General features: G+C 35.6%; 1 protein-coding gene across 1 annotated transcript; it reads left to right on the forward strand.

Moving 5' to 3' along the window:
* Positions 1 to 6,007: 6,007 nt before the first annotated feature.
* On the forward strand, positions 6,008 to 12,692 carry TMEM244 (transmembrane protein 244). The gene is made up of 6 exons (XM_039706779.1): positions 6,008 to 6,040; positions 8,182 to 8,267; positions 8,894 to 8,967; positions 10,048 to 10,173; positions 11,648 to 11,692; positions 12,598 to 12,692. Exons 1-6 carry the CDS (start codon positions 6,008 to 6,010, stop codon positions 12,690 to 12,692), a joined length of 459 nt encoding a protein of 152 aa, XP_039562713.1.
* Positions 12,693 to 12,945: the final 253 nt, after the last annotated feature.

Consider the following 12,945-nt stretch of genomic DNA (forward strand, 5'->3'; position numbering starts at 1 on the left):
TAAATATGACTGCAGAAAAATCAAGATAAATGAGAAAATTTTGCAGTTGGAAATTCATCCTAGATGTTGTTTATTCCACATCAGATCAGTTTTAGAATTCCTCTATTTTCTCATATTAGAAGAATGAGTTCAAACTAAAGTCGGCAAATAACACAAATCAGAAATTTGTGGCATTTTCAATATAATAAGAAAATATATCATTCATCCTGACTCCTCTATACATCTTTCTCACAAGCTTGCTCCTTCTAAAATGATCACTTTCCCCAGGTACTGATAAACAGAAAAAACATACTTCACAAACAGGACAAAATGCAAGCAGAACAATTTACTGCATAATCCTAAAAACCTGGTGCAAAAGCACTGAGGCAGGTGTATTCAAACTGCATCTTCAGAGAGCAAAGGGAAACGTGTGAACATGTAAGTGTCCCAATAGTCTTTCCCCAGCAGTCCTCCAGCTGTAAATTAACAGGTTTATGACAGCTATTGGCAGTGCAAATTTCTTTCTACTACCTCGCCCATGCTGGAATCAGCCCTTCAATCAGAAGGTGCACTTCTGCAAATGAAAAAAGGAGTTCAGTTTCCATGCCCAGTCAATCCCAGTATGTCTCCTAAGAGCACCAAAAAGAGATCATTTATTAGTCCCACTAATAAATGATTATTGCTATGCTGGGGACACCTTCCTGCGACAAACGAAAATGAGACAGGTCATGTTGTAGAGGCTCTACAGTTACATCTCCCCCAGTAAATTAAAACAGTGACATCTATGACGGTTACATCCACCACAGTAAATTGGATCAGTGACTGGGAACATTCCTGGGCATAGAAATGGGATGGCACATTGAATTAAATAGTAACAGGAAAGGTTCTTGTCCATGCTGGCTAGCACAGGCGGGGAGGATGGCTCTGGCCCTGGTCATGTTTTCCATATGGCTTGTGGGCACCCATTCTGTCTGCTGGAGTGAGGGCACAGCACCCATGCCATGCCTCATGGCCCAGGAGCATCCATGGCACTGGTGTGTTACCAGTGTACACAGAGTGGATGGCTGCTTGCTGAGATTTTTGTAAAGTACATAATTCATAGGCGAATCAGTTATACAGCTGATAGTCCCATTAACTGCTCAACCATTCCAAAATCACCTGTAATATCCTGTCAGCTAGATTTTGGCTTTCTTTAATGGTAGAAAACCAGGCTTGTCAGCTGTTAAATGGTAACTGCCTGTTGGCATACCCATGAGAGAGAGCAGTGAGATACAGTGTCAGAGAGGAAGCTCAAACAGACCCATAGTGGCTAATCCCAGGCCCATCAGGGAGAACCACTGACCCATCTCTCCAAGCCCAGGGGAGCTCTGACATTCAATGGCAGGTGGGAACACAAATTACAGCCTGTGAGGAGAAAAAACCTGCCAGAATTTTGTCAGGAGAACTTCAGCCCCTTTTCCCAGGTGTGAAACCCATCAAGGTGAGTCACTTGGAGCTTCTCTCTGAATCACCTTTCAGGCTAAAGGGGTGGGACACAGTATGGGATGCAGGGGAAGAGTGTTTTTGTAATGAGATGTTTAAGGATAGAACCATAGGCTTTAAAAGGAGGGATTTAGGTTATTGGTGAAGGAACAAGTGTGGTAAAGTGTGTTTGAGTGTGAGAGTCTGGGCCAGAAACTGGAGTGGGGCTGCAGTCACAGGGGTGAGTATGTCCTGGTCTCAGCAACTGGACAAACTGGGATCAAGATGCCAACTACTGGGCAGACAGTGTGCTGATCCAGCTTCTGGAGCTGGGTCACAGCTGCCTTTCCTTGTGTATATGTATAAATCTTCTCACTAATGGGCTTCCAACCTACTCAGACAACAACAGGAGTCGAATAAGACCACTGGTGTTGTCTCTGTGTGTGTGCCTGTCTGTCTGTCTGTGAGCTCTGTGGTATCCATGTATACATGTACTTATATAGATATATGTGATGTGTATGCACACATCTATATGCTGTGTGTGTATGTGTGCTTACACACAGCCTGGCTACTCTTTGATCTTAGGAGCATGGAGGTGCAGCAGCCTTTCCCATCTCCAAGTGTTTGATCCCACATGATGTATTTTCCTCTAACCATAGCAGCAATTTCACAGCTCCTCAGTTCTTGTGGGCTTAGTCCTAAAGGGATTTTTCAGTGCTTCACTGTACTTACCAAAAATTCCCACTAACACTAGTGGAAATGCCAGAATATCTTCAAAATATGGGTTTGTCAGCAGGTTTAGCTTCTCAGCAGAAAGACCAAATATTGATTTTTAATTTTTTTTTAATGCAGACAATTAAACTTTCTTCTTAGACATACAGTGGGGCCAGAGTGGAAAGTTTATATTGCTGCAATTGTGTTATAGCTTCTCTCTGGATAAACAGAAGACTTCATTTTCAGTTCTTTCAATCCCACACCATTTACAAACAATAAAATTAATTTCTAGTTTGAATAAATAAAGCCTATTAAATTGGTTTCTTTGCCAATACTCTCAAGCTTTATGTTGAACTTGTTCACGAAGCCAACAGTGTCAGTTAGCAAAACAAAAGATGTTTACTATTTTTGCTATTAATTAAGTCAACTCCTTAGATACAAGTAGCTCATTGGGGTTAATTATTTCTAACAAGAATCCAATTCATTTTCAGTTTCCTAGTCAGAAGGAATTATACCAGTTTTTTAGTTTAATTCTTTTAGTGCTATGAACATTTTAGAATTTGTAAGCTTTAACACGGAAATTCGAGGAGACAACTTTTCAGAAGCTGGAAGTCTCTAAAATTCACCTCTTATTTAATCAATTATACTGTAAGTTCTTTTAGATAATATTACCAGGAATAGGGGCATTGTTAAAAACAATTCAACAAAATTTGAAAGTAAAAATAGAACATACAAAGAACATTCCTGCTTCCACCTAATTCTCAGATTTTTCACCCCCTAAAATGTATCCATCTGCAACAGAGGTCGAAGAAGGAAAGAAGCTAATTGCTTTAATCCTCATGGTGGTAGAGTCTAGACCCCACATGATTCTGTCTCCTCCCATATGGGAGTCAAGCTGTCATACTGAGGCTGTACAATGCATATGTGACCAGTGCCAGACTGTAGGGGCTGTCATTCATGTGTTCTTTTCACATGTTCCAAGTGAAGAAATGTTAGTTCCCTTCCCTGCACTGACAGATTCTGCCAGCCACTTCCAGCCACAAAAGTAGTGGCCACCATTTATTTTTCCAAGCTCTTCTATCCTCATACACAATGTAAGTGTAGTTCTTCCCTATCAGCAGGTGGAGACAGAGTACATATGTTTTGATGCCATCCTCCAGTAAACTAAAAATTTCTTACCACACAATCCAGTCTGCATCCATTTGGTTGAGGTCTCTATTTTTTTAAAGATTTCAGGTTAATAAATCTAAACTAAACTAATCTAAAACTTGGAATTTATTAATTTCTCTGATTTTAAAACTTTTTTCAAGTTTTGGAATTACCTAAGAAATGTGATTCCTGGTCTAGCATTACTTTTTAAGGCCCAGAGCTGTAATGCAAACAATCATCTTAACGGTAACACAAATTACCTGTTCTTTTCCATGAGATATTCCTGTAATATTGCTGTATGATACAGTTCTTCAAATTGTTCTTAATTTTATTTTTTTTTGCAATACTATTTGACAGCATCACAAATTGTGTGTGTAAATGGTAACATTCTTAAAAAAGCCAAACCTAGAAAATAAGCTTAGGCAGCAAACTTAGCTGTAAGCTTTACAAAATTTTACTCACGGTTCATTATTACATTTGATTTTTGTTTTGGTACAGGTAGCAGATAGGAACTAGGTACTGCCTTGGTACTGTTAAGTGTCATTATCATATTCTAAAGAAGAATTACTGCCCTATAGAAGTATCCTTAATTTTATTTTCAGAATGTGTTTTCCATTCTGCGATTTTCTGGTTTTTTGGATGTATCTTGGATATTGTCCATTACATATCACTACAAAGAGAGTATATTTTGTACAGCCAATGTCAAAAAATAGTTTTTACTAACTATTGTCAAGCATGAGAGGATCAGGTATTGATATCCTATCTAAGAAACAGTTTTCTGTAGGTTTCCACAAAGCAAACTAGCACAAACTCCAGAGGCTCAAAAGTAATGGAGTACTATATTTTCCTCACAGTCCTAATAAAATTCTATAGTGTAATGACAAAAAAGGGTATGTGTTTAAAAGTAGGGCTTGTTGAAACCAGATTAGATAATTTAACTTTCATTAAAACTTCTCTTGTCTCTCTCTGCTGAATCGGAGTTGCCATTTTTTCCTGCAGCTGATCTGGTAAATTTTAAGAAAATAAAAAATACAAAAAGTCATTATTCCATTATCTCAACATGTAGCTAATAGCATCATCTTTATAGTTAATGTTCACTATTCAGTGACTTAGTCAGTATTTTGGGTCACACACACTTTCTGCCACTTCCAAGTTTGATTTACTCCTGTTCCCTGGGCTACCACAATTTAAGTGTTTACGATCTTGAAGCACAGGTGTGACAGAAATGTTATCTGTTCTCTCAGAGTATTTAAAGTTTTCAGCTGTGCAATAGGAATGGGAAGAACCTCTTAGTCTGCCCAAAAAAATCCATGCCTACAGCTTCAATTATATTTCAAACTTGTTGATTTTGTTTCTATCATCAATCTGGTTAAATCTCTCCTTTGTGAAGAAGTCAGTGAATGTAAACTCTTGTTATGTTTAATCTGAGTTAATGCAATCCACTACTTTTTCAATTATTTTGCTAATTATAGCTACTGAAAAAGTTTCTGCAGATTAATTTTAGGTCATGGCTGTTTTCAGCTGATTCTTTTGGGTAGATAGTGTGGTCTTTGAATGAATAATTTTGTTCCTTTCTAAATATTTTTTAATTGTTAAAGCAAATATTTCTTCATTTATTTGCTACCTCTGACTATTGCAGTTATTCAAGCAACTTCATTCAGGGTCTTTTATTTTGTTTCAGTATGTTCCTTTGTCATCACTTCAGCCCCCAAAATAGGACTTTAGTGATGTACAAATTTTCATGCTAGCATTTTTGCACAGGAAGGAATTTCACACAATACTACCAGTAATTTCCCTGGCAGTATTCACAATCTGGAGCTATCAAATCTATGAGTGAAAGCTCTTGTTTGCCGAGTGCAGACTGCATTTTACAGCAGATAACATTTATTTTGTATGACTAAAAAGGCATAAAAAACCCTAATGAAATTTGCACATATAATGTTAGTGTCAGCAGAAAAAGAAGTAGTTTGGTTCAGTTTCAGAAGCATCTTCTTTTTCCAAATAATGCAGCATACTGAATCATAATGTGCCTGTAAAAAGTCAAATTTGAATCCATTAAGGAGTTGCTCACTAGAAGTTGGATGTGCTCTAAAGCACACTAAATTTCATTCTACTGAGGGAACAAAATATGGTTCAGGAAAAAAAGAGTCATAACACAAGTATGGAATTTCTTAACTTAATTATACCTGATTTAATGTGAATTATACTTGATGTAATAAAGTGATAGTCAGAACAAAAATGTTAGCAAAGAACATTGTGACGATTGTACCACTCCACATCTATAGCCAATAGAATTAATGCTAGAAAATGTCAAAGATAATTAAAAGTAGGACGTTATACTAACCCCAAAGAACTGTGAACACATGAATGCTGAAAAAAAAAGCAATTAAAAGGTGGAAAAGAATAATAATATTGTGTTTAAATAGCCAAGTTATGTTTTAGAGACGCTTTGGCTGAGTGTAGCTCCAAAAGTACGAACATTGCATGAGCAAGCAGGATTTTCTCTTTGCTCTTTAGCGGCTTACATTTAGCTCACAGATGTCTTCTGTCTCAATTCAGCATAATCCAATCAACTCACCTCACCCCACCCTGTCCTATACTTACCCATTAGAATGGTTTTTGGGGTGAAAACCAGCTGCTTCTTCCTGCTAAAGTTGGCATATGGACTATAGCAAGAGCACTTCCTTTCACTCATCATGTGTCCATGGCTCTCAAGGTCAAAACTGCTGAAACCAAGGTAAAGGGAATTGAGTTTACTTAGTGTTGTATGTGTCACCAGATAGTATTAGAGAATTAGACAACTACTGCGGGGCTGGAATGAGCTGCTGCTTTCATTATAACAGACTGTTCTTCAATGTTCTCTTCCTAAAAAAACCCCAAAATTAAAAAGATACTTTATCCTATAGTGCTGGCAGCAAGTACTGCAAAGTGCATCTTATAAAAAGAATTTTAAAATATGTGATGTTGTTCCACTCATGAGATAAAATTCTTGGAAGTGTCATAAAATTTTACATTTGATGTCATCAGTGATTTCCTAAGATTCATCTTTTAAGTTGTTTTGACATATAATGAATAATCCTGTAGAATTTAACTTGTGAGTTTTTTGCTTTGAAATACCAGAAGATTTAGAATGGTAAAAATAGATTGAAAATAAAAAGTATTCTCAGATTTAAAAAAATGTATATATAAATTTCTGCGGCAAGGTCAAATTAAAAAATGAGGTAGAATGTGATAAAACTGGAAAATTTTCAGTGTTTTTATTCTTGTGTTGTGTGCATTTCCTTGGCTTACTCAAGAAAGCAAAGCATACTATAGCTAATGCCTCACTACATCCCTAAGACAGGGACTAGGAATATTCTGGGTACAAAGAGACAAATACTGTGCCTTTGAGGCCAAAGAAAGTTTGCTGCTGACTTCAAGGCTGGGAATTCACCTACTGTAATTACAGGTCAATAGGTCATCGTCTCACAGCCCTCCTTCAGCTCTGGGATTTGCCCTTCAGTCCTCTCTCCCCAATTTTATTACTGTACGAATCTCCATCTAGGGTAGATAAGACTTTGCAGAGGCAAGAGGAGGGGCAATGGATAAAGGAGAATCACAGGAAAAGTGCAGCTGCCCAGCGCAATGAAACAAAAAATATTTCCAGTAAAAATGTGCCAGACATTAAATTTGCAATGCTTGAAGTTATGTTCAGAGGAGTAGGAGGTAGCAGGGCTGCCAAACTCACGTGACATTGTAGTTTATTACCATTACCACAGTGGTGGTGCGCACTGCGGAAAGGAAGGATTCAAATGGGTCATTTGGCCAATTTTCATTTAGAATAAGAATACAGACAGTGCAAAAGACCTGTATTTAGCCCACAAACCAATGTGGATGAAGAGATTAATAGTTCTCAGTTTTTGCTTGGCTTTGCTTAAGTGTAGGAGGAAAAAAAAAATTTAAGACCGTCCTGGAATTTTCGTTATTGACAAATAGCAGTCTCTACAGGCATGATGGGTTTATCTTCTGTTGCATTAGAAACTAAAGCACTTTGGTCTCTCTTCTTGTGAGCGATAGATGCAGTATTCAATATTTAACACTTTACAACATTTAGCAATATAAAAATAGGTGGTTTGATATATTCACAGTGTTCTCACTTCTGTGACTGTTGGATGCTTCTGTAAATGCATTACCTACCACACAACCACTCAACGAACTAAAGCCTGAAATGAATGTTAGAGTTGAAGTTTCATCCTCAGAAGCATCTACTACTGCTTAGTAGGATCTCATTTCCAGAGGCAGTTTGTTCCCTTTACAAGTCAAGATGTCCTTCCTGCATCTTTTGAATTTGTGTAGCTAGAACTTGTAGCTGTTTACTTCTTGTGTCTTTTTTGATAGATTAAAGACGCCTTAAGTACCTGGTATTTTCTGTGAAGGTACTTATCCATCATAATCAAATCATCCCTCGGAGCTAAACAGATTGACCTCTTTAGGGCTGTAGCCCTAACGAAGAAAAACCCCAAACATTTCCAGCTACAGATCCCTTTTGAGTGTCTTCTCTGTACCTTCTTAATTTCTTAATAACTATCAAAAAATGTCCTTCTACTTTTGGGAACACTTGTATATTGTATATATAACACTTGTAAATTGTATATATAGTAGGTATATAACAATATATGATAGAAAAAAAGCCATACATTATAGCAACACATTAGGAGCTGAAATGTATCAAAGAGCTTTTAGCACATTTATGTAATCAGCAACAGCAAAAATTCTGGCTAAATATGTTGTTTTACACATTTTTTTTCACATTATGTTTGATAGAAATCTAGAATTATTTTCTGCGAATGCCTGTTGTTAACATGGCTTTAGGTTTTACTGTTTTATGCCCTTTTGCAGGTTGTTTTGGTGAACCTGTTGATATGCATAATAGTTTTCTACACTGTGTACTATGTGGTCCTCTCTGTGTGCTTTGCAGTATTCAGGTAAGGTTTCCCTGTCTTTAGTCTGATATGCTGGCATACTGGAAATCATGGGTGGAGATATGCCTATTTAAAGGAAGCATCCATACTGGAGGCGTCCTGTCCTGGCCTGGTTATTCTGTGAATATAATTTTTCAAATTTAGTTAAATTGTTGTACCTGAATCTTCTTTCAAATTGGCAAGTGGAGACTCTAATATAAAAGGTTGGTTCTAATATTCATCCTTGCAGTTACACCATGTAAATTAAAGAACGTAAGAGAAAAAAAAAGACATGAAAAAAAGGAAAATAAAGATTTTATAGTCATCCTTGCAGTTACACCATGTAAATTAAAGAACGTAAGAGAAAAAAATGACTTGAAAAAAAGGAAAATAAAGATTTTATTTTCAATGAAAAAGACAAATTATATCTCCCCAGAAAGTTATTGAATATCATGCATAGCACCAAATATCTTGAACAGAAGTGAGCAAGGGCAAAACCAAAGCTCAGAATTGGATATGGAGTGCTTGCAAAAACCCAGAGAATTCAATTTGAAATACTATTTAAAAACATTAATAATTTCATGTAATCTAAACTCTAAATACTAAATACTAAAATTCCCTGTTTAAATTTATTCATTTTGTTTCCATAGGATTAAAATGTTGGATGGTTTGGCACCTTTTGATTTTAAAACAAATCCCTCATGGATTAACCCATATTATTTAGGTAACTGAAGTTTCTTTATCTTTTTATCCCCCTCAATCAACAAAATATATTGCATATGGATGTAAACTTGTCTTCCAATGGATAGTATTTTAAAGCTGTTTTAGTAATGGTTTCTGTATTTTAACTACGCTGCAATTAAATGTTTATGCAACTTGCCAGCGCTTCTCATTTCTGTACTGCTATTTAAAATTCAAGTGATTTTTAGGCTTTTTGTTGAATTCTTCTTCTGATCTTGCATCATCAGAAGAAAATGTCCTGCTTTGCCAGGAAGCTTCATTTTCATTGCAGAACAATTACCTATTCTCCATCAAGTTCCTTCACAAAGCTGTTTAATTTAATTTTCTTACTGCAGCAAATTTCTTATGAATCACTGGATTCAGATCAGAGAAATGGGTCGCATTCAACTAATGGCAATTTTGCTTTGGTAATGCTTGAATACAGTGGGCATTAAAATATCAGAATTTGATTGCAGCTCAGTGCCTAAAAGTATCTTTATATATCCTCATATAAATTTCTGCAATTTTCTGAAGCTCTCAAAATACATTCTTTTTCCTAAACAGCAATTCTTAAAAAATTACATGCACACATAAAATTTTACCAGATTTGTAATCTATTTTACAAAGGCAAACCTCATAATCTGTCAGTAAAATACATAAAGCTCAAAAGTAAATTGGTTTGTAGCTTAAAAGAGTAATAAAAATGCATGGATGTTTGTACAGTGTTAATGCTGATTTCAGATGAAGAAAGAACATTTATGTTATGCCAGTGGAAAAAAAAAATAAAGCATAGTCCATTAGAATTACTTTTCAGGGCCAAATGTAATTACTGTATCTCAATATAATTTTTTCCCCCCAAATTTTATCTGTTTGATGCAACATGTTTATATATGAAAGACAGCAGCTATTTCATACCACCAATTAGCATTGCATCCTCCTAATTAGCATTGCATCCTCCTTTCTGTCCATCCATTAAAATGCATAACTGTCTCAGGTATTTTATCTTCTTATTGCTATTGTTTGGAATATAAAAAGAAGTCATTCAAAACTATGTTTGGTGAAAACATCCTATTTTCCTTTACAGTTCTTGTGATATCCTTGGAAATAACTTTCTTTCTTTGTGGTCTGCTGTTTGCTCTGGTTGTGGAAGAATGGGTTTGGGACTATGCTGTAACAGTTACTGTTATTCATATAATCATAACTTCAGTCGGTAAGTAGGTTTACTGCTAAATAGTATCACATAGCATGACAAGTTGAAGGACAAATCCACTAAGATTCATCCAGTGGACTGGATGTATTACTATTTTAGTGTATTACTGGACTAACTTAATTTTCCCTAAAGCTAAATCCATATGTATCTCTATTTTCCATCCATTTGACTCATGCCTCTACTTAAATTCTCCCATTTTAAACCTAATTCTGGATCTGTTGCAGGATTTGAAACCATTATATTCTTATGAAAAAATCAGAGGTTTAGTTCATATTCTAACAATTTCTATCAAACAAATCCAGGCTAGATACAATTTCTGCATCTGGGAGATGTGATTTTTTTCAAAACAAGACATTAATAGTTGTTCATGTCTGGATATCTTAAGAACTGCTCATTAACACTTTAGCTCAACTTCAGAGTAAAAACTGAGTTGTTCTTCAGCAAAGTCAGTGCAAAGGTTTTAAGTCAGATCATTTGAACTAAATCTCAGTGGGAAAAATGAAGCATTTTACCACAGAAACGCCTTTCCCCCATGAAACTCTACCCCTTAAAGGAAAGAAAAAGAAAAGAATTAGCTGCTATAAATGAGACCCATCATCTCTTTTTGCCAACACCTAGTAATCTGTTCCCTCTTCTCCTGCTGTTTAGCAGAATTCTTCTATGGCTAATTAGGAAATATATTTTAACTCCATCCTTGCCAGACCCTATGAAGGGTCAGACAAGATTCTTTTCTCTTAAAACAATGAGGTTAATATGTTCATTCTAGAATACAGAAAAATGAAAATATTTTGGACAAATTAGGACACCCTCCCTACTGTATAGAGATTAATCTTCATTTTCCATTGCTTTGCCCATTTGTCTTTTAGCACTTTATACAGGTGGGAGATTCCCCAGTTCCCTAACAAATTAAGCCAGAGACCAACAGAGACTTTATCTTAAAAAATTAAGGATAATTTCTCATCTACCAGATTTGGTTTTCTGGAATTTAAACTACTGTTATTCCTCATAAATAATTTTTGTATTTAAATCAAGGCATTTACAAAAACTACCAAAACCCCCCATTTGTAATTTTTACAGGGAGTTAGCATCTGTCATTCTATCAGATGATGTGTCTTGATTTCCCCATAGCCCCAGATTTATTATTTCTTCCTTCAGATGGCCAACCTAACCTCTGCTGGCTGACCCTCAGCTGTCAACATATGCAGTGTGCTTCCCAGCCCCCTTTAATGCCCCTGTCAGCTTTCTTTGGGTGGAAATATGGGGTCAGAGAATGGCCCTGCAGGTATCCCACAGTGGGGATGTGGGTCAGCTTGGGTGTGGCCAGGGCAGGCGCTGGTCAGGACCTAAAGTGTTTGTCATTTCAATATATGTAAAAAATATAATCTATGAAACATAACTAAGCAGATCTTTGATACCATAGTGCATTATTTGTCTTATATAGAAATTTACATTTCTATTTTTCTTCTTCTTGCAGTTATGTCTGAATTTCCCCTGATGTTACACTGGTGGTTGGCATTAGGTATAATTTCATTCTTTAAAGTTTATGTTGCTAAAATGCGTGTAGAAAATTAGTGTTTATAATATGAATTATTGCCTCACTAATCTGAGAATTGTCAACATTTAAAGAAGAAGTACAGGCATTTTATTCATACTTCTTTTAATGACACCTGTAAATAAGGCTGTACTAGGATTTTTCTCACCTTAGAAATCTTTTAAGGCCAGAATATGCTCATCTTACACTAATCTTGCAAACAAACAGCAGACACATGACTTGAAATAAGTCATGATTAAGTCCTGACTAATCTCAATTAGTCAGGACTTAATCATTACTTATTTAACTTATAATAAGATGAATTGTATCTCAATTCAGGTGTCAGAAAGACAGTTGTCCAAAGTTGTAGCCTTTCTTGAGACCCTTTAAAATCAATTAAAAAAAAAACAGATACCTTCAGAGGCAAGATTTATAAACATTATGTACAAGTACTTAAATAGATGAGATTAATTTCAGTCATCACATTTCCTCAAAGAGAATGGCAAAACTACATTTCTGAATGTTTAATTTTCTGTAAAATTAGAAGAATCGATTTTTACATTAAAAGTAGATTATCTTGAAAAACAGTAGTTAAGGGAAAAGGACTGGCTTCTGTTCTTCTTTCTTACATTATGGATAACAAGGATCAACCACTGCCATAAATTCCTAAGTGATGGGGAGAGATAAATTGTCCTACAACAGATTTTGCATTAGCTGTTGTGGAGGCTGATATCTTTGTAAGTAGTTTAAGTCTTGGGTAAAATGTTGAAGTAGGAGGGCTGTTTACTTTTTTTTAAATTGAAGATAAAATGAATGTCAGTTTAAAGTTTATCATGCAGTTTGTGTTCCACTATAAAAATTAATACAAAAAAACCCCATATCTTTTCTTTCAGGATCTGGAGTAATTTCAATGATTTGTGGAGGACAGATTTTGGCATATTGCTTGTTCAAAGACAACTTCATTTACCCAATTCTAGATGACTTTTGAAAAGGAGTATTAGAAGTTGCCTTTATATCTATGTGAATTCTATTGTTTCATTAATCAATGTAATTAAAATTACGTTAGCAACTGTCTAATTGTAAGGTTATTATTTAGCTTACCAGACCTCTTGTATCTTATGTTTTTTGGAAATTTCATCACTTTCAGCTTTTGTATGTACATTTTTCATTAATCAAGTAATTAGACACACTGACTCTTTTTTGAAAACCAAGAAGCCATAAGGAGGATTAGAGCAATCGTG

This window comes from Passer montanus, unplaced genomic scaffold (assembly GCF_014805655.1).
Source record: "Passer montanus isolate IOZ18808 unplaced genomic scaffold, ASM1480565v1 scaffold2, whole genome shotgun sequence".
NCBI lineage: Eukaryota > Metazoa > Chordata > Aves > Passeriformes > Passeridae > Passer > Passer montanus.